Source organism: Lepisosteus oculatus, chromosome 27 (assembly GCF_040954835.1).
Source record: "Lepisosteus oculatus isolate fLepOcu1 chromosome 27, fLepOcu1.hap2, whole genome shotgun sequence".
In the NCBI taxonomy this organism is placed as follows: domain Eukaryota; kingdom Metazoa; phylum Chordata; class Actinopteri; order Semionotiformes; family Lepisosteidae; genus Lepisosteus; species Lepisosteus oculatus.
This window is the reverse complement of record NC_090722.1, coordinates 4,191,382-4,216,244: the sequence shown is the minus strand read 5'-3', so window position 1 is coordinate 4,216,244 and position 24,863 is coordinate 4,191,382. Positions and strand designations below refer to the sequence as shown.

The 24,863-nt window shown below is 51.5% G+C and overlaps 1 protein-coding gene across 4 annotated transcripts; it reads right to left on the bottom strand.

Moving 5' to 3' along the window:
* Positions 1-46: 46 nt before the first annotated feature.
* Positions 47-23,499, bottom strand: LOC107075450 (ankyrin repeat domain-containing protein 35). 4 transcript variants are annotated; one of them, XM_069185090.1, is made up of 17 exons: positions 23,019-23,499; positions 18,336-18,466; positions 17,509-17,597; positions 17,102-17,166; positions 16,595-16,652; positions 15,660-15,730; positions 13,251-13,357; positions 11,894-12,072; positions 11,499-11,539; positions 10,666-11,040; positions 9,485-9,667; positions 8,665-8,838; positions 6,809-7,471; positions 4,214-4,921; positions 3,105-3,194; positions 952-1,041; positions 47-440 (listed from the first exon to the last, which is right to left on the bottom strand). In XM_069185090.1, the coding sequence occupies exons 1-17, from the start codon at positions 23,055-23,057 to the stop codon at positions 369-371; spliced, it is 3,135 nt and encodes a 1,044-aa protein (XP_069041191.1). In that variant the 5' UTR covers positions 23,058-23,499; the 3' UTR covers positions 47-368. The 4 variants fall into 4 exon arrangements, with proteins under 4 accessions (XP_069041191.1, XP_069041188.1, XP_069041190.1 ...); XM_069185087.1 differs by having other exon boundaries at positions 8,575-8,838; positions 23,019-23,498; XM_069185089.1 differs by having other exon boundaries at positions 952-1,009; positions 8,575-8,838; positions 23,019-23,498.
* Between the last annotated feature and the right edge of the window lie 1,364 nt (positions 23,500-24,863).

Genomic DNA, 24,863 nt, shown 5'->3' with positions numbered 1-24,863 from the left:
GGAGCAGTGTAAGATTATGTGAAAAACAAAGTGCAATCACCCCCAATCAGAGTGAGACATTTAATCTGAAGAACAAACATTTCAGCACTTTTTGTGGTTATGTCACAGTGTAAGGAGAAACCAGAGACATCAGTGAACAGGCTTCAGTTTGATATGGAGAAAAACATGGTAACAGTGATCAGTCAGGACTGCTTCATATACAGGGATCTGGGTGCCTTCATATGCTGCTGTCTTAGACCACAGTGTCCATCAATCACAGTACCCTCTCCATGCACGTCTGCTGTCTTCCACAGTCCTTATTGGTCAAGGGGAAGTGTGGGCTCTGACTTGGAGGAGTGCATTGTGGGAGTGGGGATGGTGTCAGTCTCTCAGCACACAGCCTCTCTCTGCATGCCATGGATGCACAGAAGCATGGAGTAGACCTCCTCGTCCATCATTCCCTGCAGAAGAAGAAAGGCTATTACTGTTGCCCACCACCGGGTGGCGCTGTGGGACCTGTCTGTTCCGTTAAGTGCCAGAGTGGCAGCAGGATTCACAGATCACGCACTGAAATGTTGAAACGTTCTAAAGATGTGGAACAAATAGTTTGAATCTGTAAAATTAAGATGCTTAATTGAGGGATGATTTGGAAAAAAAACGTTTTTTCCTTACCCGAAGGTTTCCAGCTTGCCCATAACAAATTACTGACTCATCGCATGGATTATTTGCTATATATAGATAAAACAATTACATGATCTCCAGGTCTTTGTAAGGTGGCCAATTAAAATGCTCTGGAGTGTGGCTCTGCAGAACCAGGAATTGTCCTGGGGAATCAACGATTGTCCAGGTTTGGGTTATTATTTTGTGACCAGAAACTGGGGGTGACCAATGCATTACGTCTACAGCAGGCTTAGTCACTAAATGCATTTGTGTGTCTGCCTGTGAGAGAACATGTATCTTTATGGACATTACCTGTGCTGCGCTCAGCAGGTGAGTCCTGTACACTGAAACTATGTCCCGATGTTGTTTCCTGACGTCCTTGCAAAGAGAGGGAAATTCCAGCTGGGATTAAGTGAAGAAAAAAAAGCATTTTGCCATTCTGAGGCTTTCCCAGTTACCGCTTAAAGGACGCTTGCTATTGGTACTAAACACAGGAGGCACATCTTTACGCCAGGAGGTATGGATGTCTGCGACAAATCACCCAACGTATTGCTGAAGCAATCTCCCAGGAGTTCATCAATAAATAAGCTGCTTAAAGGTAAATATGCAGGCTCCCCAAACAGCTTATTCTTGCAATGTAACCCCAATCTCAAAAAAGCACAGAGAGATATCCGGAGAGCCAAAATATGCATCCATTTCTAAATGCTTTACCCAGTACAGGGCAGGAGCCTGAGCCAGAGCCTATCCCAGCAAGCAGCAAGTGCAAGGCAGGATACACCCTGGGCGGGACGTCAGTCTACTGCAGAACAGACACAGGCAGGCACACACTCACACCAGGGCCAATTTCCCCAGAAGCCAATTAACCTACCAGCATGGACTTCAGTAGGAAACTGGAACACTCAAAGGAAACCCATGCAAACACGGTGAGAACATGCAAACTCCACACAGACAGCACCATCCCAGGTCCGGAATTGAACCCGGGGCCCCATTGCCACAAGACAGCAACGCACTGTGCGACTGTACCACTGTGCAGCCAAAATGGCAGGCTCTAATTCCCAAAGAGGAGTGGTGAAAGAGAGAAGGCAAGGGAGGAGAGGGGAGGGAAAGGAAGAGAGAAGGAGAGGGAGGAAGAGGAAAAGAAGAAGAGAGTGCCTGGGTGGGTGTGGGCTACCAGCGAATTCCCGGCACAGTGAACGCTAAACTGGACTCATCTGGGATTTTCTAAGGAATACTGTGATGAGCTCCTGGGATCAATCAGTAACCAGGATTAAGAGCGAGTCTCACGGGCAGGATGCCCTTTTCCCCTTCGTTATCTTTATTATCTCCGTTGTGCAGTGCCAGGGCATCTCCTTCACACTGCCAAGACTTGCTGCAGCTCAGCCCAGCTCAGCCCACAAACAGCGGTGAGGGACACAGCAGCCGAGCTGCAGTGCTGATCTCTCTCACATGCGCCAGTTTCAGACTGCTCCTCAGCCACTTGAAACCCAAAGGGTCTGGTCTCTGCAAGGGAGCTGTATTGTTTTACAGGAGAAACCCCTGTCCATAGACTCCCCCTTCTCCCCTCCCCTGAACATTGATACAGGGTACAGAGGCAGATCCTGGTCATAAAGACCTCCCCACCCACAACAGACAGCAGACAGAACTGGCACAGGTGGTGTGTCTTTCCTTAATAAAACTTTACAGGGGTGTATTATTCTAAAGACAACTCTTGCTTTATTCAATTCTATTGCAAGCCTTAGTCTCAAATCTTTAAATAATGTAGTGGTCTTTACCATCTGGGGTAATTAGGCAATTAAGGCTCAGTTCAGTAATTAATGGATTGACAGGATGCAGCTCTCGTGTGGCCATTGCTTGCTGAGATAGCCTCCAGCTCCCCACAACCCTAAATTGGATGAAGTGGTCAGAAAATGGGTGGATGGTCGAGGAAGTCGAGGGCAATATTTCTATTGGATTAAAGGAGATGTATTCACAAACCTGCTTGTTTACAGTGTAATATGGCTGCTTCACATCACTGGAAGTTTTGTTGCCTCATTCTGACTCGCAGAACATGATGCTGTGCATCCCTGAAAATTTTGTCTATTTTGTGATGTAAATTGGAAGTTTTACATGATGCTGTGTACATTTACTTTCATTGTGGTTTGTAATGCACTCATCAATGCTGATTCCTTCTAACCCCCGAACCATAAAAATAACATTGCAGTTCTCCTTTAAACTTCACCAGCACCAACTGTGCTCCATCTCCATAGATTCTGTTTCAGAATGTATCCATTCAATGTGCTTCTGAAAGTGGCAATGTGAACTTGACTTAGAGATAATGCAACAACAACACAATGCCAAGCACAAAAGAGAGGAGGCACAAACACACTCATGTCTATTCCTCCACCACCACCTCTCTCCATCCCTATTATCTGTCTGGTTTCACGCCCCTCCACACACGCACATGCCCCCCCCCCATCTGACCTCACCTGGATCTGCTCCCTCAGCAAGCGCGTCTCTTCTCTGAGGGAGGCTGTCTGGGTCGACAGGGTCTCCAGCTCTGACTGCAGCACACTGATCTGGGAGCAGGAAAGGGAGATGTCTGGGTTTCAGGCTGGCCGAACAGTGGTGTGAACCGGGCGACTTTTGAAAACCCGTGAGCCGATTTCCTCTTCTTGTCTGGGGAGGTGGGGAGGAGCTGCTGGGGTGTCAGGGATTGAGGTGCTTGTCTATACTAGGATGTTACTCACCACCATCTGGACAACACAGATCACGAGCACATATTCCCCTGCCGAGACTTCACAGGTCTGGGGCTCATTTTCCTGCACTTTTTTCTCTAATTTGCCCAAATAATTTCCTAGATCTCGAGAAAGGCTGCATGATGACAGCACTCAGACTAAGCCGCTTTGTAGCCTGTCTTACGTTCTCATACCTGTGAAGTCCAGTGCTCCTAGCTTGCAGTCTGATCAGGAGCTAAGGAAAACGTGAGCCTGACCTGGGATGAGAAACTACTGAGGAAAGCTCAATTATTACGGGAAGTGGTGCTGGTGGACCAGTAGGTGGCGCTTGCACGCTTTGTCCCCCCCCCCCCTTGATTCAATTGGCGCTGCAGTTTCTCACCCCTCCCCCTGATCTGCTGGGCAGCAGGGCTGCTGGGCCCCCCAAGAGGAGCAGCACTTCAGCGGGGAATGAAATGGGCCCTTATATTTAAACCAGTTCAGGTGGGCAGCTGCATCGGCATGCGTATTCTGCAAGTAATAGGTTTATTCACAGCCGAAATGTTGTGTTTAATCTCTTCTCTTTTCAGCATGGAATAAACCTACTACTAGTTCCTTATACTTAAAGCTGGGTGTCTGGGATCCTCAGGGATCTGAGATCCCTGGGTGTCTGGGATCCTCAGGGATCTGAGATCCCTGGGTGTCTGGGATCCTCAGGGATCTGAGATCCCTGGGTGTCTGGGATCCTCAGGGATCTGAGATCCCTGGGTGTCTGGGATCCTCGGGGATTAAAGCTGCAGAATGAGGTTCATTGTTACTGCCTGTCCTACCCAGCGATGGGTGATCTGAGAGACGGGCGACGGCTGATCGGTCGAGCCTACCGTGTGGGTCTTGTCCTGGCAGGCCCTGCTGAGCTTCTCTTCCCTGGAGCGGAGCAGCAGCACGTTCTCCATCAGCCCGCGCGCCTCCCGCTCCCTCTCCCCCAGCCGCGCCTCCAGGGCCGCCACGCGGCCGCCCAGCTCCGCGCCCCGCCGCCTCTCCTCGGCCGCCTCCCGCCGCGCGGCCTCGCACTGGGCGGACAGGCGCCTCAGCTCCCCCTGCCGGGCGGCCGCCTGCCCCTCGGCCTCCGCCAGCTGGCTCCGCCCCCGCGCCTCCAGGCCGCGCACCTCGGCCTGCAGGCGGCCCACCTCGGCCTTCCTCCGGCCCAGGTCCCCCGTCAAGCCCTCCACCTCGGCGCGCAGGCCGCCCAGCTCCCTCTCCAGGCCGGCCACGGCCCGCTGGTGCTCCGCCCTGCTGATCGTCTCCCCCCCGCCGGCCTGCTCCGGGGCGGGGGGCCGGCGCCGGGCCTCGGCCAGCTCCGCCAGCTGGGCCGCCTGGGCCCGCAGCACCGCCTGGGCCTCCTGGTGCCTCTGAACCAGGCCGCGGACCTTGACGAACAGCGCCTCCACCGCCCGCGACTGGAACCCCGTCCCCGAGCCGTCCCCCCCCCCTTCCTCCTGTGCCTCCTGGGGGTCGGGGGGGAAGCAGTCCCCCAGGGCTCGGATCTCGGCGTCCTGCCGCTCCAGCCTGGCCCGCAGCTTCCCGGAGACCTGCGGACACAGGTCAAGCCTCGCTACACCGGAGGGCACGTGCTAGCACAGGGGGCACGTGCTGCCGAAAGCCCCCGGCTCAGGTCACAGGTCCCAGGCTCCAGTGCAGGCGTCTCTGCCGTCGCGAGGTTAAACCTCGCGTTGTGCAAAATCGCCCAATAAAAATAACAGGGCTTATGGGAAAAACAGGGCTGGGGCAGACCACTCAGAACCTAACCAAATGCCTAACCAAAGCTCTGCCAAATTTAATAAAGATCCGAATGCAAACGTTAGCGCAGTTTAAATACACATCAAGTTCACCCCCTGAAATTGTATCGCCAGCACACGTTTAAGACAACATTCTTGCCACCTTGTCTGCTCATATTTACGGCAATGCAGGAGATTCCGTGAAAACAGCAGGAAAACTGAGGAGCGCCTCCCAATTAGCACTTCCAAAACAAAGCAGTGAGCATCATATGTATTCCTTCGTGGACCCCCGCCTTCAGTTGTGTCACCCCGTGATGCGAAACGTAAACATGTCGGGGATGAACCCATGTGAGTTTCTCGTTATACAGACATCTTTTCCCTATTTACCAATTGCGTAAGGAGCCAACTCGTGTTTTGGAAACTCGCGTAATAGCAGAGATCACTGTATTTCCTAGGACTTATTCGGCACGACGTTCAGCTAATTGGATCAGCTTTCCAGGAGTGAGTTACTGGTGGAGTCTAGACTGCGCTCTCTCGCGGGCTGTAACTGTTATTTTTAAAGCGCCTTTCCAAGCTCTAGGACGCTGTACGTGACGATAAAGAAAAAGACAAAAGAAGCACAATGAAAAGCACAAGAAAGAAAAAAGATGAGAACGGGTTCATAAGGATCGAATTCAGGGCAATCAGACGTAGGCCCTGGTGGAAAGGCGGGTTTTGAGTTTGGATTTGAAGAGAGTCGAGGAATATGTTTCCTATAGAGTCTGAGGTAAGGGCATTCCATAACAATGGAGCAGCAAGAGGAAAGGCAGAAGGCTCTCAGAGTCCGAGATTTAGTCCCTAGTACAGTGAACAAGGGATCAGCCTCAACTGAGCGGAGCCTACAGGTTGGAGTGTATACATGGAGGAGTTCAGAGAGGTATGAAGGAGACAGATCTTTTAAAGCCTTAAAAGTCAGTAACAGTATCAGCCTGCAACTCACAGTCTGCAGGCCACTGAAGCTCAGCAGGTGTGAGCCTGGTCAGTACCTGGATGGGAGACCTCCTGGGAAAAGCAGGCTGCTGCTGGAAGAGGTGTTAGTGGGGCCAGTAGGGGGCGCTCACCCTGCAGTGTGGGTCCTAATGCCCCAGTATAGTGACGGGGACACTGTACTGTAAAAAGGCGCTGTCCTTCGGATGAGACATAAAACCGAGGTCCTGACTCTCTGTGGGCATTAAAAACCCCAGGGTGTTTCTCGAAAAGAGTAGGTGTGTTACCACAGTGTCCAGCCAAATTTCCTCCCTGGCCTTTACCAATCATGGCCTCCTAATAACCCCCCTCTCTGAACTGGCTTCATCACTCTGCTCTCCTCCCTGAGAGCCGAGAGCTGGTGTGTGGGGAGCGGACTGGCGCATCATCCAGGTGGGGCTGCACACTGGTGGTGTTGGAGAGGATCCCCATTACACGCAAACTCCACACAGACAGCACCCCAGGTCTGCCTATGGCTCGACTGGTAATCTCTATAAGAACATAATACATCAATCCTCTCTGATTCAGATGAAAAGATCCCTGTCTATAAACATACTGTAAGCGCTGGCCCTAAAGTAATGTAGGAGTGAATTGTAGTGTAGGAGTGATCTACTGAGAAGAGGAGCCCATAGACTAAAGATTTACTCCTTTGGAGGAGTAGTCCCTGTGTGCTGGACCCGGGTTCGATATACTTACCTCCTTCTCTCCGGCCAGGTCCTCCTCCAGCTGCGACACCGCTCGTCTCCGCTGCTCCTCCGCGAGCTCTCCCTCGGCGCCGCCGGTGGGGGACCGGCGCTGGCCCTCGTCCCGGCAGTAGTCCTGGCTGCCTGCGGGGGCCGGCGTGGACTCGGGGGCGCCCCCCGGGCTTTCCGGAGAGAGGGGCTGGAAAATCCGGCCCATCCGCTTCCGCCAGAGCCCGGATTCTCCTCCGGGGGCGGGGAAGGGAGCTCCAGTCGGGGGTCCCAGACTGGCTCTGAGGTCGCTGGCTCGGGGGGAGAACTGGGGGTACACCGCCAGGCCGTGCAGAATGAATTTCTCCCCGTTCCCCGGCCCCGTTCCATTCGGCCCCTCCCACAGCCCCTTCTCCGACTTCCAGGGCCGCATCTGGCCCGGGACAGCCTGGGCGTTGCCGAAGTCGCCCACGGAGACGGGGCGCGAGGATCGGTCCTGCCGGCGCCGGGGGTGGGCCGGCTCCGGCCCGTCGGTTTTGGGGCTCCGGCGCCCCAGCTCGCCGCGCAGGCGCTGGTTCTGCGCCGTGAGCTTCAGCGTCAGCCGCTCCAGCTCCTGCACGGTGGTCTCCCACGATGCCTTGCACCGCTGGTGGTCCTCCAGTGAGACGTAGTCGGACCCCAGTTTTCCCTTGCAGGGCGGAGAAACAGGGGAGACTAAAATCAGCTCAAATCTTTGGCCCCAGGGTCACTTAGTGCACCACCTTTCCAGTCACATTTAGCTCCCAACTGTCACGACCGCCAGTCATCAGAGATCTACCCACAAATCAGTTCCAGCAGCAGACTAATCACAACAAGAGTCCCAGCGCGTGTTAAACCATCACCACCCGCTGTACCGTTCTGCACTCAGCTCTATTTACACCCTCAACTCTCTACTCTCCGCTAGGTACTCTCCTACCTCGCCCTTTTGAAAAAACCCTTTCGGCTTTTTGGACTTAGTCTTTCTCTTGACCACGGACACGTCTGACGATTTGGATTGGACACCTGTGTTCTTGCTGCCTCTATTCTCTCTCTCTCGTCTGCAGAGGATCCTCCTACTTCCACACTTGGATTCCTTACACCAGCCAGCTTTCCTAAGATTTCACCACAGTTTTAACTTGTTAACTCTGCCTGCAGGTCACGGTGGAACATTTCTGCGGTGAAGAGTCTGCTGCACAGCCTGCACTCATTCACTCGTACATCACAGTGCATCAGTCAGTACAGTGACTAGTGAGCAGGAAGGGCAGCGTTCATGGGAACTCAAATGCACGTTTGCGACAACATGGAGACTTACAGCTCTTTCACAAAATTTGCAATTTTGTGCTCAATTCGAAATTTGTCAAATTCTTCTATACTGTCGATTAACATAACATAACATCACTTTATTGGCCCTATACAATTTCTTGCATTAAGAATTCATCTTTTCTCAGACCCCGGCTTGCTCTCCATGAGACACACAGACAGGGAGAGAAGCTGGGGGTCAGGGCGCAGGGTCAGCCATTGTACAGCGCCCCTGGAGCAGCTGGGGTGAAGGGCCTTGCTCAGGGGCCCAACGGCGTAGGATTCCTCTGCCGGCTGCGGGATTTGAACCGGCAACCTTCCAGCCACAGACGCAGATCCTGAGCCACAGAGCCACCTCTCCACCCGTAATGAATTATGTCAACGAGATTTAATAACCCGTCTGAGGAATGGGAACTGCGGTTCCCCTTTAAGGCGTTCTCGATTTTTCACGGACCCTGGGTGCCCCCTGCTCACCTTGAGCCTGTCCAGCTCCCCCTGCAGTGCCTCGCTGAGCCTCCGCCTCGACACGCGCTCGCCGACGGCCTCGCGGTAGCTCTGCCTCACCTCCCTCAGCAGCGCCCTCAGCTCCGCGATGGTGCCCCCCAGCACCTGCCTGCCTCTCTCCAGCTGCCCCCCGGGCACGCTGCCCTGAGCCCGCTGCCTCTCTTCCTGCAGGGTCCGCTCCAGCTCCTGCAGCCTCGACTCCAGCGCCTCCTTCTCCACCGCCGACTCGGAGATCTACAGTACAAGACACAGAGCTTTAGGGCCACCGCTGTACGTATATATAGACCGGGAACTTTTCATCTGAATCAGAGTGGATTGGTGCTCTTATAGAGACTACCAGTCGAGCCATAGACAGGAGTGCCTGTCTGTGTGGAGTTTGCATGTTCTTGACTTTTTCTAGATGCACATCCAAAAGAGGAGCTGAGGTTGGGGACCCCTTCCCCCAGGTGCTCCAGTTTCCTCCCACAGTCCAAAGACATGCTGGTGGGTTAACTGGCTTCTGGGAAAACTGGCCCTGGTGTGAGTATGTCTGTGTGTGAGTCTGGTCTGTGTGTGCCCTGTGATGGCCTGGCGCCCTGTCCAGGGTGTACCCTGCATTGCGCCCATTGCTCGCCACGTCAGCCTCCAGCTCCTCTACGGTTCTAAAAAGGAAGAAGATTACCAAGATTGCCAGGATTGATCTAACTGCATGCATTCTCATGGATGAAGACAAACAGCGAGCCTTTAAGACTTAGTGCCAGCATGCCAGCATACTGCTGGACTCTCAGCTGTCTATATAATCTAATAAGGAACGGTAGGAATTTTAGCAGATCAGTACAGCTATTTCCTAAAACAAAGCACACGGACACCACACCACCCCTCCGCCCCCGCAGACCCGGACCTGCCCCTCCAGGTCGGCGATGACGGTGCTCTGCATCCTCTTGCGCGTCTCGTACTGCCCCAGCACGGCCCGCATGTTCTCCAGGTGGCCCTCGATCTCGGCCAGCCGCCTCTCCGCGCTACTCTTGCCCTCCAGGGCCTCCTCCAGCCTCTGCGCCGCCTCCAGGCGCTCCTCCTCCACGCTCTGCTCCAGGAGCACAATCACACAGGGGCTCAGTCAGCTCCCCCAGGCCAAGAGCACAATCACACAGGGGCTCAGTCAGCTCCCCCAGGCCAAGAGCACAATCACACAGGGGCTCAGTCAGCTCCTCCAGGCCAAGAGCACAATCACACAGGGGCTCAGTCAGCTCCTCCAGGCCAAGAGCACAATCACACAGGGGCTCAGTCAGATCCCCCTGGTCAAGAGCACAATCACACAGGGGCTCAGTCAGCTCCCCCAGGCCAAGAGCACAATCACACAGGGGCTCAGTCAGCTCCCCCAGGCCAAGAGCACAATCACACTGTTGGATTGGGCAATGCTCACTGTGTCTGAGGAGGGCTAAGCCAAGAAATGTTGTGTAATGTAATGTTGTGTAATGTGGTCAGGGTTGCCAAAAGAAAATATCTGGGTTTCCTAGGCCTGTATAAAACTGGGTTTCCTAAGACTATAAAATCTAGGTTTCCTAAGACAGTAAACATCTGAGTTTGCTGAGCCTGTAAATACTTGTGATTCCCAAAACACATGATTCAATACCCTCATTGAAGTTCGTACTTGTACACCTGGAAACAAGCCAGGGCCTGAGTGAAGCTCAGGGATTCTGGAACCGGAATTCTGTCGCTATGTGTCCCAGGCCCTGGCAGGTCAAAAAACCTAAACACATCTTGGATACATTGAAACAGCAGGCTAAAAATGGTGCAAAACGCCTAGAAACCCCGTCTCTGAATCAGTTGTTTGGCAGAGTGGGGCAGCTCTTCTACTGTGCTCTGGAGTTTTGTCTGATCTAAGCTGTTGCCAATCAGTGAGCTAATAGGCAATGTTAGCTTTGGTATTCAGATTTTTAGGGTAAATTTCCATCCTAGATCCCTCTAAATCCTGCTGGGCACCGGTTCTCCAGGAAAAGGGGTGCCCCCCCCTTTGACGGAGCCATTCACAGCAAGACTGTGAATAGTGAGACAGTTCAGTCTCTCTCCCAAAGGAAGTACCTCTCTTTTCTTCCTCCTCTTCACTTCCACTTCCCTCCTCACGTCCTCCGGCCTCCTCGGACTCCCCTTGCTCCCTCTCCTCTCCCGCAGGAGTGCGGCCAGCCTCTCCAGGAGCTCCTCCGCCTCTCCCTCTCCACCTCCCTCCCCCTCCTGCTCCAGCACGGCCTGCAGAGCCCCGGCCTGCTGCCTCAGCCTGCCTCGCAGGGCATCGACCTCCCTGGCCAGGGTCTCGCACCGCCTCCCTCTCAGACTCAGCTCCCGTCTCAGCTGGGCGGCCTCCCTGCTCTCCTCCTGCCTGGGCCTCAAGTGCCGGTCTGTGGCCTCCTCCTCTGCGACCTCCCCAGGCATCGGCTCAACTGCGACACTGGGGATTCCCTTTGAAGAGGCCCGAGAATGAATATCTATTCTTAACATAATCATTTGACATTTCATTTCATTTGCATCACCCTTTCCTATACTATTCAAACACTGACATGTTGTTGTGCATCACTTTGTAAAGTGTGATTTATACAAGTTTAAGAATATGCACCATGATTATCAAGAGTCAAGACACTAAAATGGAAATGGACTGGACACACAGAAAAGAAAGTTTGTTAAACCAAGGAAATAACATACTGAATCAAGGGAGCAAGACCAATTAAAATGAAGACATTCTAAAGGAAGGCAAGAGGACATCACTGAGTCTGCAGAAGCCAATTGGACAAGAAAGGCCAGATCAGTCAGAAGAGTATTAGGGAGTCCTGTCTGCACTTGTTTATTCCTATTATGCTGAAGATGATGAACTGCTCTATGACATTGCTCAAGGAGTCACCTCTTCATCATCACTGCCTTACCCTTGTGTTCTCTGCATTGTATAATGTCACCTCTTCTGGTCCTGGAAGGACAAAGGACAGCGTATTGGAGCAGACAACACAATAGCGAACAGGAAAAGGTTACAAATACAAACATTTGGTACATCTAGCTCATTTGGCAGGACTGGCCAGTTTGCTCCAGACCCCCACCACCCTTTGTGTAAAGACACACCTCCTGTTTCCAGGTTTAAACCCACTGTTTCCCTGTTGGCCCTGAAGTCATCCTCAGGGCTGCGGTACAGTATGTGTCAATACCTTTCATTTTTTAGTGCTATTTAATATAAAAAGATCAACTGAGTTCGTTCCAGTAGAGACCAGTGGATCAATAGGAAGTGATAAGCAGAGAGGTGGGTAACTTGCGCTCAGTAATTTGTTACCTGCAGGCACCTGGTGCGGAGCACTCAGCAGACCAGAGATCTCGTGCTTCTCAGCCTCCCTGGCATAGTGGACAGCATCTCTACCCAGCTGGTCTAGGGGTGTGGGGTCGGCACCCAACTTCAGCAGCCCGGCCACTGTGTCCAAACACCCTGCACCTGCTGCCAGCATCAGTGGGGTCCTGTAAAGAGGACCATTGTGTGACTGGGACACACAAGCGTGCCCACGTACACCCCCCCTTGGACAGCTCCTGCGTAGACACAACCCTACACAAGACTGACACAGTAGGGTTTGGTGGTACATGTGCCTCACTGCCCTCCATAGCATTTCTACCATGGCAATCTGCATCAGACACGCACTCTGACATTGACACACACCCACAGCTAGACATCAGACAAGCGCTCGCTGAAACTTGCGTGACACACTCACCCACAACTATCGTCTTTGAGGTCAGTTCTCATTACTATCTTCCCGACAAGATCTAAAGATCCAACATCTAAGATCTAACAAGACCTTAAAAGAGACATAGGCAACAGTTTTGTCTGCTTCTATACTTATTTTGCAGATTTAAGCCTTACAACGCTAAGATATTTGCTGTACATCCTAAACACACAATCTGTACATTGAGAAGGCGGGAATATTCCTTAAAGTGTGGGTTCCACTGGACAGACGTCTGCTTCACTACTACTAATGACAAACTGATGCACTGCTGCCTCGCAGCTCCAGGGTCCTGGGTTTGATTCTGGCCTGGGAACGCCTGTCTGTGTGGAGCTTGCATGTTCTCGACTCAAGTGCACAAGCTTACTCTAGATGCACATCCAAAAGAGCAGCTGAGGTTGGGGACCCTTTCCTCCAGGTGCTCCGGTTTCCTCCCAGAGTCCAAAGACATGCTGATGGATTAATTGACTTCTGGGAAAACTGGTCCTGGTGTGTCTTTGTTTGTGTCTGGGCTGTGTGTGCCCTGTGATAGCCTGGCGCCCTGTCCAGGGTGTACCCTGCATTGCACCCAATGCCTGCCAACTCCAACTCCCCTATGACTCTCAATAGGAAGAAGATTATCAAGATTGCCAGGATTGATCTAATTGCACGGTCCAATGACAAGCTGGTAGGTTAATTGGCTTCTGGGAAAAATGGCCCTGGTGTGAGTGTGTGTCTGTGTACCCTGTGATGGACTAGCGTCCTGTCCAGGGTGTACCCTGCCTTGAGCCCGTTGCTTGCCCTGATAGTCTCCAGCCCTTCCCCCACCCACCCCCGCCCAGATTTAGATAAAGGGGTTAGAAAATGGGTGGAGGGATGTGCCATCCAGGGTGGCATTTCTGGCCAGCAGGAGTCACTGCTTCCCCACAGGTGTGGCCCTACCTGCCCCGCCCGTCGGCAGCATTCAAGCGCGCCCCTCTGCGTGCCAGCTCCTCGCACACTGCCCGCCGCCTGTGCGCGGCCGCCAGCATCAGCGCGGTGCTCCCCTCCTGCAACAGACACAGAGAGGGAGTAATTAACGCCACCCCTCATCTCACCAGCAAGGCAAGGCCCAGTGGCGGCCTGCGTTGGCGCCTGAGCTCATTCAGGGTTTTCCAGTGTGCCAAAATAATAATAACAATAATAATAATTGCTTACACTTATATAGCGCTTTTCTGGACACTCCACTCAAAGCACTTTACCAGTGCTCCCCTCCACCACCACCAGGGTGCAGCCCCACCTGGATGATGCAACGGCAGCCATAGTGCGCCAGAACGCTCCCCACACACCAGCTCTCAGTGGAGAGGAGAGCACAGTAATGATGCCGATTCATAGAGGGGGATTATTAGGAGGCCATGATTGGTAAGGGCCAATGGGAAATTTGGCCAGGACGTCTGGGCCATGAGGACCAGACATCCGCAACAGATTCCAGGTCCGCCCGTGGCATTCCCAAGCTTTCCCAGGGCAGCCGGGAGCTCGCGTCCTGCTGGTGCATCCTGGGATGGCCCGGTGGGGCTCCAGCAGAAGCCTCCAGGGAGGGGATTTCCTTATGCCAGGTGCCCGAGCCTCCTCTCCTGGCTCCCCCAGATCCACAGGTGTGGGACTGTACCTCCAGGCCCCCCTGGGATAGAAACCCCCCCAGCCCCGGTGGGTTGAGCGGTGACCTCATTTCCACTGCTAGTACCCCTAAGTTTTAAAAAAGACACTCACACCATCAAACTGACAGAGGCTGAAAAGGGGTGCAGCCGTAATCCTTTTCGGGGTACATCATCAGGTCATAGGAAGGCGACCTTCATGTGTGACCTTCTGACAGGAAGACAGCGTTTCGGACCCCATCGTACTCTCTGACGGCTTCGGGAGAACGTCCTCTTGCGCAACACCGAGAACGTTTTGGACCAAAGCGCCAGTGAGCACGTGCAGCATTAGAGAATACTAAATCCCACGTTCACAATCAGGTCGGCCCACGCGCGAGATGAGATGACTGCAGCTTTTAATCCTGGATGGCCTTGTTCCAGATTTTTCAGACTGTTCCATTTTATTTCACCCACTGCCCGTCGTCCTCAATCTAAAAGATTTATTGTCCTATAATCCAGCGGCAACATGGTGGAAATAACACCGATTTCTGCAAACACACCCCTGTTTTGCTGGAGCCTGACAGCTCCTGCTTATAGCACCTGCAGACACATACAGTATGAGGTCAGGCTTAACAAATCCCTAATGCAATAACAGTCCCAGGAGCCTGGGTGCACTGACAGAGCAGAGGAGGGATCAGCCACTACCTATAACGCAGAGAGAGAAGGCAATGTCCAGAAATATCCTCCATTATAAAGAAAGCCGATACGGCGATAAGACCTGACAGGTTCGGGCTTGCAGCACGCACAGCTGTTCCCAGAACTCCCCAAGTTTCATGCCCCGAATTCTTTAATTTTTATATTTCAGAACAGAAACATTAACAGGAAAGTTCCTCTTCGCCCCCGCTGTGTCTATCTGGTGTGAGAAGATTCAGAGCGTCTCCCAGTTTTACAAGACAAGGGAACTAGCGCACAAATCTGGAATCTGTCACCGCCTGTCAAGAGTGTACCTTTGTGTCCCACAATTCATGCCCGGGACGTCTGCCATTTCTGCCCTGTTCTGTCTCCTGTGTAACATTACAGCTTGATTTTCTGTGCTCTTCTTTAACTGAGGAATTTGAACGAATTCTAAGTGAGGCTTAAGAATGCCGACTGCTGGAGCTTGCTGGACACACATCGAATTGCAGAGTCATTCGGAGATTGCGGGACCTTTTGGGGACAACACAGGTCCCTCTTAAAAGAGCTTGTTCAGGGTCATTCTTTATGTGCGTTCAGGATCTCGGCGTTGAGTGCAATATTCTGATGTTTGTTGAAACAGCACGGCAACAATTTGCGTGCCCACCAGGAAAAACTACACGCTAAAGAGGACTGATGGGAAAATATGTCTGCTGATCTAATTTCTCTTGGTTGTCTTTTGCCTTCACTAGGAGTGTGCTTTCACAGGCTGAGGAGAAGGGTGAAAGAATAGCAATCAGGGGGATTCTCTCTTCCCATAGTAACTAGCATGTTAAATTTGTCCCACCCCCTTTACACCCACCCCAAGACGTGGCTCGACTTTTGGGGCATTATTTCCATTAAACTCCAAAGTCCCATCAGACATCAAGAGACTACAACATCCCCCCACACCTCCATATAGGGTGACAGGTATAGAGCTCTGACATCTGATCTGTAAGGCATCATCGTCTCTCAGCAGCCTTCTGCTCCATGCCTGCAGGCTGTGAGGAGATGAGGTCACCCTCACCTGGTCGCTGGCCTCAAGGGGGACTCCATGTTCACAAAGCAGACTGACCGAGGAGACACACCCCGAAATTGCTGGGAAAAACAACACGCCAGTCAGAGCAGAGAAACTGTGGCAAGCCTGCACACACACACACACATACACAATTGCAACGCAGTTACCAGCTGCTCCTGCATGAACCTGCCTATTTCCTCTTTTGGGGTTTTACATTTTCCAATATGTGTTTTACTTTTCAGGCTCCTAAAACCTGGGAGTAGTCAGTGATGGGTGATATTGTTGACCTACATGAGTGTTTATTCCTGCTCATGTGAGACTTGTGTCTGTACACTCAATCGCATTATAAATGCTAAGAATTTATGACTGCCTGTAATAGACACACTGTAAAAGACATTGGTAGTAATAAATTCTTCACATTCCAAATCACACTGTGAAAACACATTATAGCTGAATTGACTGTATAAGAAACAACATAGGAACACACTGACCACACAGAGACACAAGCAAGACATACACCAAACGCACAGACACACACACATGTGCACAGAATGCACACTGAACACAGAGACACGAGCACAGACACACACTGAACACACAGAGACACGAGCGCAGACACACACTGAACGCACAGAGACACGAGCGCAGACACAAACCGAACACACAGAGACATGAGCACAGATACACACTGAACACACGGAGACACAAGCACAGACACAAACCGAACACACAGAGACATGAGCACAGATACACACTGAACACACGGAGACACGAGCACAGACACACACTGAACACAGGGAGACATGAGAGTGTGTGAACTGAGACTCCAGACTCTTTAGGAACAGAAAGCGAGTAATATTGATGATTCTAAATGTCTTTCCTTCCCTTTTAGCAAAAGCAAAAGAAGAAGGAAAAGGAGAGATGACAGAAGAAGAGGAGCTCACCAGCATGGTGCAGGGCAGTGCGCCCCCTGTTGTCAGTGAGGTCCACAGGCACATTGTGCTGAAAGACACAGAGATACACCTCACACACCCGCAGTATCCTTCAGTTCCTCAATTGCCATTCATTAAGAACTCACTCTAACACATCAGGTGTTCCAGAGTCTGTATAAATAGTACAGGGACCGCACAATTGTATTAATGGAATAGAGACCTAGCTTTTAAAATAGTATATGGAGTCTTAAATAATAGAACAAGACACCCAGAGACTCTATTAGGAGTACAGAGGTCCCAGGGTCTCTGGTAAAAATACAGGAGTCCCGCTGTGGTACAGGGGTCTGGTTTTCCAGCTACATTAGTGCAGTTTCTGATTTGAAATAATGGTATTACTCCATGGGACAAATAAACCTCATTTTCCTGTTTCTAACCCGTGAGCTCCAGGGCCTCAGTAATGATTATCTCCTCACAGGACTGATCTATGCTGCTCATTCTGTAAACCAGAGCAGTGCTCACCTGTAGCAGAGTTTTCACGCTTTCAGGCTGGCCGTACCTCGCTGCCAAGTGTAGAGCACTGCATCCTGGGAAGAGAGAGAGCAACACAGCAACCTGATGGACAAAGCCACACACAGCTGTCTCTGTCCAGTGGCAAACTGAATGAGAGCTGGCACAGGCAACACTCCTGTGATTGGCCAGGTGCAGTGACATCAGCAAGGCATGCTCTTCCTATCAGAGCTAACTCACCTGTAAGGCTCTGTGGAGCTCCCAGCCAATCACAAGATGAACAGCTCGGAGAGGGGGCGTGTCAGGGGTGACTGTCTACCAGTCCCCCACTTTGCCTGGGCAGTTCAGGATGGTGTTGCAGAGCCCATGTCATATTGGATAGCAATGCACTAAGAATATAAAAAACACAAAGCTTTTACCCTCTGTGTCTCTGGCCTGGGTGTCCACTCCTTGTCCCAGCATCAGGTCCAGACACTCCACAATCCCCCGGGATGCCGCCAGGTGGAACCTGAGAGAGACGGGGGAGAGAGAGTGGGACGCAGGGGGAGAGGATGAGTAAGTCAGAGGGAAAGCAGGTTTGAACGAATAAAGGAGGGAGAGGGAATGAGAGAGGGAGAGAGAGAGAGAGATTGGAAGAGCAAGAGGTTGATCGAGAGGTAAATGAAGTGAGCAGTGCAATTACTGACTAATGCAATTATGAACCAATGAGTTACTGTATTAATTCGCTTACTTACACAATAAACACTTGACATGGAATTTTAACATCCTCCTCGAGTAGGAGGCAGAATACAAACAAGGGAGAGTTCTCCGTATTGGCGAAGATAGATTGGGTATACCCTATAACAGCATGGAAACAACAGCTTAATAAAGGCTGCACAGACAAGCAGATCTGCTTCCACACACACATCTCCTCATGTAAACACACTCCATGCTCCTGCTGTCAGGGAAACAGCTCAGACCCCCATTGCACAGCGGTTGGATCCATTTTGGGTTTTTACCAGCTGCAGGTTGGTAGCTAAACTGAGTGGAGTGTCCAGAAAAGCGCTATATAAGTGTAAGCAATTATTATTATTATAAATGAATGCCCTACCAAAACAATTTCTTGGAAAACCATTAAGAAAAGAAAAGCAATGAGGGCCTTATTTCCTGGTGCTCCAGACTCAGGGATCAGGCTAGATGCATATCTCTGGACGTCCTTCAGATAACCCCTCTTCCTTTTCACATCGAGCCCCCGAAACAGACTCACGAGGATCGACCCTGCTCGTCCAGCTTGGTGGGGCGTACGGACCGGCGGGACAGGACGGCCGAGATCTTCCCCACATCACCCTGGTCCACGGCCTTGAGAAGCTTCTGGTCATCCTTGCCCCACCGCTCTGTCTGGGGAACCCCCAAAAAAACACAACTCAACAGGTGACCGGGCCGTCTCGGGGGGCGGGCTCTCTGACCGGGCCCCAGTCCCAGCCTCCTCCTGCCCCGGTTGTCTGGGAGAGTTTGAGGTGGCCAGGGCACAGTCAGGTCTGGCGCCCCCCTGTGGCCGCCTGTGCTCCCCTCTGCTGCAGACACATTTTCCAGGTGCGCTGTTGAGGGTGTGCTCGCGTGGGGGATCACAGTGTGGTTTGGCAGTAGCTCGTCTGACCGGAAGGCGTTACAGGGGGTGATCAGGTCAGCCCAGTCCATCACTGGGGTACAGCTCCCCTCTGTTGTGGACATTTTCACAACTCACTGTCTCAGGAAGGCTGGAAGTATCGCTAAGGACACCAGTCACCCTGGTTTCTCATTTTTCTCCCCCCATCCCTCTGGTAAGCGTTACAGGAGCATATAAGTACGAACGTCCAGACTCAGAGCCAGTTTCTTCCCACAAGCTGTCAGATTACTGAGCCCAACCCCCACCACTGGCTCACAGTGATGTTTGTTGTTATTTACTTGCATGTATGTTATTTAACGTGTTGTTGCTGCTGCTGTTCTGTGTTTATGTTTTGGGGCTGTTTCCTTAATGTCTTTGTATTGGAGCACACATGCAAATAAGCATTTCATTGCACTCGTACCTATGACAATAATCTGAGCTGAACTGGAGCGCTAGGGTGGGCTGATTCAGTGACATTCGATACAGCACAGCTCTTGCATTCCTCAGATGCATGCTGGGCCATGAGGGAGATTGGCAGGATTAAAGCAGTGGTCAGGCCTGGGGTTAGGAGAAGCGTTTGGAGTCACAGTTCGAGGCAGGGCTGGCTTTGCGCTTTTAGATTGCTCCAGCATTAAGATCGGACAAACAGGCAGGGTCATTCCTGAGCGATGAAGCAGTGAACTGTGGGACCAGGGATTACCGGAGGGGATTATGCTCAACAGGCTGCTATCTGACTCCAGCCATGACGCCCTGCTGCTCTGTAATTACTCGCCGAAGTGCTCACGCCTCCGGCCAATTAGAAGCAATTTATCTAGTCTTTTAACGACCCCGGGTGTCTGTGTGGGCTGGTGTTTACGTCCGGCGGATTTCATGGAGAATCCAAGACCAGCAGCCTCCTTGATTCTTTGGATTCTAATTTCCCTGAAAAAAAAATATTAGAATTGTTCCTTTATTTATTAACATTTTAAGGCTATTAGATTGTAATTCATCTAGCCAGTGCAATACTATGTATTTCTATGGATTCTTAACAAGGAGGTTAAGTTATAAAATGGATTAGCTATTACAGTAAAGGCCTTTACAGCAATGAAATATAATAATGACCGGAGTCGAGGTACAATTTGACTATAATTTGCAGCAGTATTCTTAGATTTTGTTGAGCTGTCATGCGCAGAAGGGAGAAAGGTTGGGTCATCTGAGCCCAGCACAAACCACACACTCAAGGATGTCCCATTGCTGGATCTCATCTGTCAGTTCTTGAAAGATTCAAGGGAACCTTCTTCAGTAGTGGGTGGACAGCTTGTTCTGGACACCCACTCCTCTTTGTGTAAAGAAGTGCATCTTGTTCTCAGTTCTAAATGCACTTTGCCTTTAGTCAGTCATTAGGAAGAACAGTGAGCATTCATAAGAAGAACAGAATAGTTTGGGAATAAACTGTTAAAGTACAAGAATTAACCAAAACTAATGGAGTCAAAACTGCAGTTAAATTTTCATTGGGATTGCTACGGTACTCAAGCAAACTGCCTTTCTGTTACATCCTACACAACACACCACTCACCACCACTGCCTGGACCAAGACCCAAGCACTGTCTGTAAGGCACTGTAGAGCTGGGAAATCAAGAGCACAAATGTTGAGGACTGAGGCCTGACAAAACATCTTTGCACCAAGAGTGGGGGAAGCTTGTAACAAGCTCTCTGTACCTTGGATTGAAGCAGATTCTCTGGATCCTTCAATAAGCTATTAGCAACCTGATTAGTGTGATGAGCTTCAATCCTGATTTGTAACCCTTCCTCGATGCTAACAGCACTTGGACGATGCTGAATGCTTGACCACAGTTGTAGTGAGTATGGCACTGCCTAGAGAAAGCAAGTGAGCATCCTTAAATCTGACTGGCAGAGAGCCATCGTCAGAGAACCGCGGGCTGCCTCTCTTCCGGGCTGGACTCTCTATCTGAAGCTAAGTTTGGGATCCTGACAACATCTGGCAAAAATAAACCCTCATTGTTGCTGGTTACTCAGTCGTCATTGGCTTCGCAGAACACCCAGCGTCTGATCTGCTCTCGGTGAATACCACAGAGTTGGAAATACCTGCCTCGCAGACACGGACAACATGTGCCACAGCAGCCGTTCCAGGGAATCTTACGAAAACACTTTACTCACTGTCTCTCTCTCCCACACACCCGAACCCACAGCTAATAAAACACACACAGACACCGAGCCAGTTTTCTGTGTGCCTATGACTCTTCTGAGCTTAGCCCGTGGCCTCACAGGTGTGAGCAGACAACAGCAGCATTAGAAACCGGAGTGGAGGGGGAGGCTCAGGAGTGTAAAACTGAGATTCATGCAGAAACAATATGAATAAGTTATTTTATCCTGAAGAAACTACGTGTGTACTTCACCATAAAAACCCAACTAATCTAAATACCTGCAGCATGTGGCTTTGACAGTAGAACCTTCTCACAGTAGTTGACTCCCACCCCCAGTCCATGTGCCCTCTGAGCAGATTACTGCTGACCCATTAGGCAAGGGAGGCAGGGGAGTCCAGGAAGACTCACAAAGAAACATAGATCACTCCCTGCGCTCTGACCCCAAGCTTCTCTCCCTGTCTGTGTGTCTCATGGAGAGCAAGCTGGGGTATGCGAAAAGACAAATTACTAATGCAAGAAATTGTATATGGCCAATAAAGTGATCTTATCTTATCTTATCCATTTTCAAGCTGCTTCTTCTTATTCAGGGTCGTGGGGGAGCACCAGCCTATCCCAGCAAGCAATGGGCCCAAGGCAAGGATGCAGAGACCACTGGGAACACCAGTCAACACCTTCAGCTCTCTGCCACCAGTGTTCCCTTCATTGAAGCATTACTTGCATAATTGATCAGCTGCTTACACAAGGGTTTCTGATCTGTAAATAAGAGGTGATTGGGGGCGACCCTTAAGAATAACTGGATTGGGGGCTCCTCAGGAATCCACTGCCTTATGCCCTCACAACTCCCAGTAACCCAAAGGACATCTTGAGCCTCTTGTCTTTAAACACGTCACAGGATACTCTGTGTCAAATATCTGCTGGAGAGGAGCGTCCGACCTCGACAGTACTGCTGGACTGCAAGCACCCCGAAGGTCACAGGGTGGCGCTGTGTCACCAAGAGAGCCCTGGCCGACTAACCCCCTTCTCCCCCATCCCCCATCCCCTGGAGTGCTTGGAGAACCATAGTAACAGTGCTCTAGTTCCATGACTCGAACCCGGGACATCTAGATCATTGAATGCCTTTATGGGAGATCCCAGGAGATCTAGAACGGTTTGTAAATTTCTAACAGTTCGTAAAGTACTTCACAGGTAAGTAGGGTTCACAACGTCCCCCGAATGTGTGGAGCTCCCCCTGGTGGTGGTGGCTCAGGAGGCCAATCTGAACTGAGCAGACACACTGGGGAAGAGTGGAATCACTTAGCCAACTCAACCAGAGCAGGAAGACGAGGATTGTTAAGAATTTCATTTGGAATTTAACCAGCACACTAATTTAATTGGTACCTTAATGACTGAATAATCATAATATATAACGTGGTGATGAACAATCATGAGAGCACACCTCCTACAGCAAATCTTCCTCAATCACCATAGTGTAGCACTGTTTTCGAATTTGGGCTGGAGGAAAGAGTGCCTCCTACTGGTACACCAACGCCACTGCAAGCAGCAGCCAAATCGGCCTTAAAGGCCATCCACTCCATTGCTACAGACGTTTCCCGGAAAAGGACATGAAGGATGTTAAAGCTGGAGGTTTCCCAGTGGTTGTGAGTGGTCTGGTGTGTTTCCCAGGCCAGGTACGCAGGAATCAAAACATCCAACGTGCAAGTACCAACTTGGCAAAAGAATGCGTGGATGACTTGTCTTCAGGAGGAACCAGTCTTGTCAGATACTGCCATTCCAGGGACACAATTAATGTCACCATGGAAAAGCCCTGGGCGTGTTTCAGACTTGCCATTTCCCTGAAACCTGCACCTGCACAGCGAGAGCGCCTGGCCAGGCTAGCTAAGAGCTACAGACTCCCCGACCGCTGGGTGCCGGGAGACAGACTTGACCGCTCTGGATGCATGGATACATAGGCAGCAAGCCGGGAACAATTGCTTCCGCTGAGTCTGAACCTGGATGCACGGCCGGAGAGGCAGAGGACAACTCGTGCCTCTCGTCTCCACCGATACCGACCCGACAGAACCTGGCGACAGCGCCGCCCAGGCCTCAGTCACACCAGCACACCACTCATCATGAGAAATGGATCGGAACCGGGGGGGGGGGGGGAGATGAGGACCATACTCACAGCCGAAGGCGCCGCCGAGCACGAGAACAGCCTCTTCATGAGAGCCCGTGCGTGGTTTTCCCTGTCTCCGCCGGCGAGGATCCGACCGGCCCGGGAACAGGGTCCGACAAGGTTTAGCTCACGTTTCGGCTGCCCCGCATGGCTGGGAGGCAGAGACCCAGGCGACGGTGATGACGGCGACAAAGACACACCTCCTGGACCGGCCCTTCTCCGCCTCCGCTTTGGGATTGAGCCTGGGAAGCGGGACAGGGGATCGGGCTCATCCTTTTGGGAGGAAAAGCGAGAGGAATGGTGGGTCTGGGAAGCCTTGTGTCCCCCTGTCCCTCGCCCTCTCCTCCTGCCTGCCTCTTTCTCTCCCTCTCACAGGCACTGTTCCTCAGGAGCCTGCCTGCAGGAGTTTTGTGTCTGTAGTAGAAAATATGGGCGTGATTCTCCTTTCTTTTTCTGCTGGGGGAGGGTTGGAGGTGGAGAGATGGTAGAAGCTGTGCTCCGTCTCCCTCAGGGCTCTTTTTTGTGGCCTAACTCTGCTGCCTCTCTCTCTCTTCCCCTTTCCGAAAACACATACCACTCACTCACACACACACACACCTGGCTCTGCCTCACACTGCAGGTCCTGACACGTCCCGGATGCTTGGCAGTGGGAGACGACAGTGAAGAAAAACAAAAAGACGGGAAAAGAAGAAAAATCGCCTTTTGTGCCGCGTTGTGCGGAAGCTACACAAACCCCAACTCCTGGCCAGATGAACGCAGAACCGTAAGAGAACCGTCCAGGAAATCAAGTCCAGGCGGAGTATTATCAGTGATAATGCTCAGTAATTCCTTACTAAAAACAGCACAGGTCTGGAATGGAATGGGCCATCACTGCACCGCCTAAACAGGAACAATTTTCTTTTTATTTTATTAGGGGAAAAAGTGTCTGAGAGCCAAGAACATCTCCACACTCTGGCCGGTGCACAAGAAAAGCCTTTACACCAGATGAAATACTGGCTGAAAACGCGAGACCGTTCCGACTGCCTGCGGTTCGTTCACGTCGCGTCGTCTTTTATGGGGTGCTGGGAGATTTCTACAGACGTCTGGGGATGCAGGAATCCAGCCGGGAAGAAGGCTGTGGTTTTCGTCTTTGCGTTCTGGAGTCAAAATGGGAAAAGTCCGAATCGCTTCCCAAAGAGCTCTTTCCGACTTCAGCTCAGGTGTCGGGACTTCTGTGGCTGGTGTGTGGAAGACCCACACAAATCTAACTCCTTCCATGCCTGTGGAGTACACTGTCGAACCGCTTATTCCAATACAGGGTCATGGGGGAGCGGGAGCCTACCCCAGCAAGCAACGTGTGTGTGTGTGTGTGTGTGTGTGTGTGTGTGTGTGTGTGTGTGTGTGTGTGTGTGTGTGTGTGTGTGTGTGTGTGTGTGTGTGTGTGTGTGTGTGTGATGTCCTGCGATGGACAAGCGTCCCCATCCGGGATGAACCCTGCCTTGTGCCTGTTGCTTGCTGGGATAGGCTCGTGCTTCCCCACAACCCTGAACTGGAGGAAGTGATCTAAATGTTGATGGATGGAAGATGAAAGAAGGAGAAATATTTGCTAACTAAGTGTGTGTAGGCACATTTCTCTCTTCACAAACAAACCCCCCAAACCAGGCCACAGAAACACAAGTAAAAAATTGAAGCTGCCTTTTGCAGGGGAGCTCAGCTGCAGATAGCAGCCCTATTATTAAGCAAACAGAGTGAGAGGTGGCCCTCTAATTATACTGCACATACAGTGGGACCTACACAACCTATAATTCTAGCACATACGTCAGTGTAGAAATACAACACACACTAACAGAAACGTAGACTACTATTTGAGAGAAA

Excerpts from the sequence above, each read along its gene's own strand:
- LOC107075450 (XM_069185087.1), bottom strand. The coding sequence starts at position 23,057 with ATGAAGAGGCTGTTCTCGTGCTCGGCGGCGCCTTCGGCT. Across the intron at positions 7,472-8,574 it reads GGGAGCTGGACAGGCTCAAG|GGAAAACTGGGGTCCGACTA; the intron begins GTGAGCAGGGGG and ends CCGCCCTGCAAG. Across the intron at positions 4,922-6,808 it reads ACCTGGCCGGAGAGAAGGAG|GTCTCCGGGAAGCTGCGGGC; the intron begins GTAAGTATATCG and ends CTGTGTCCGCAG.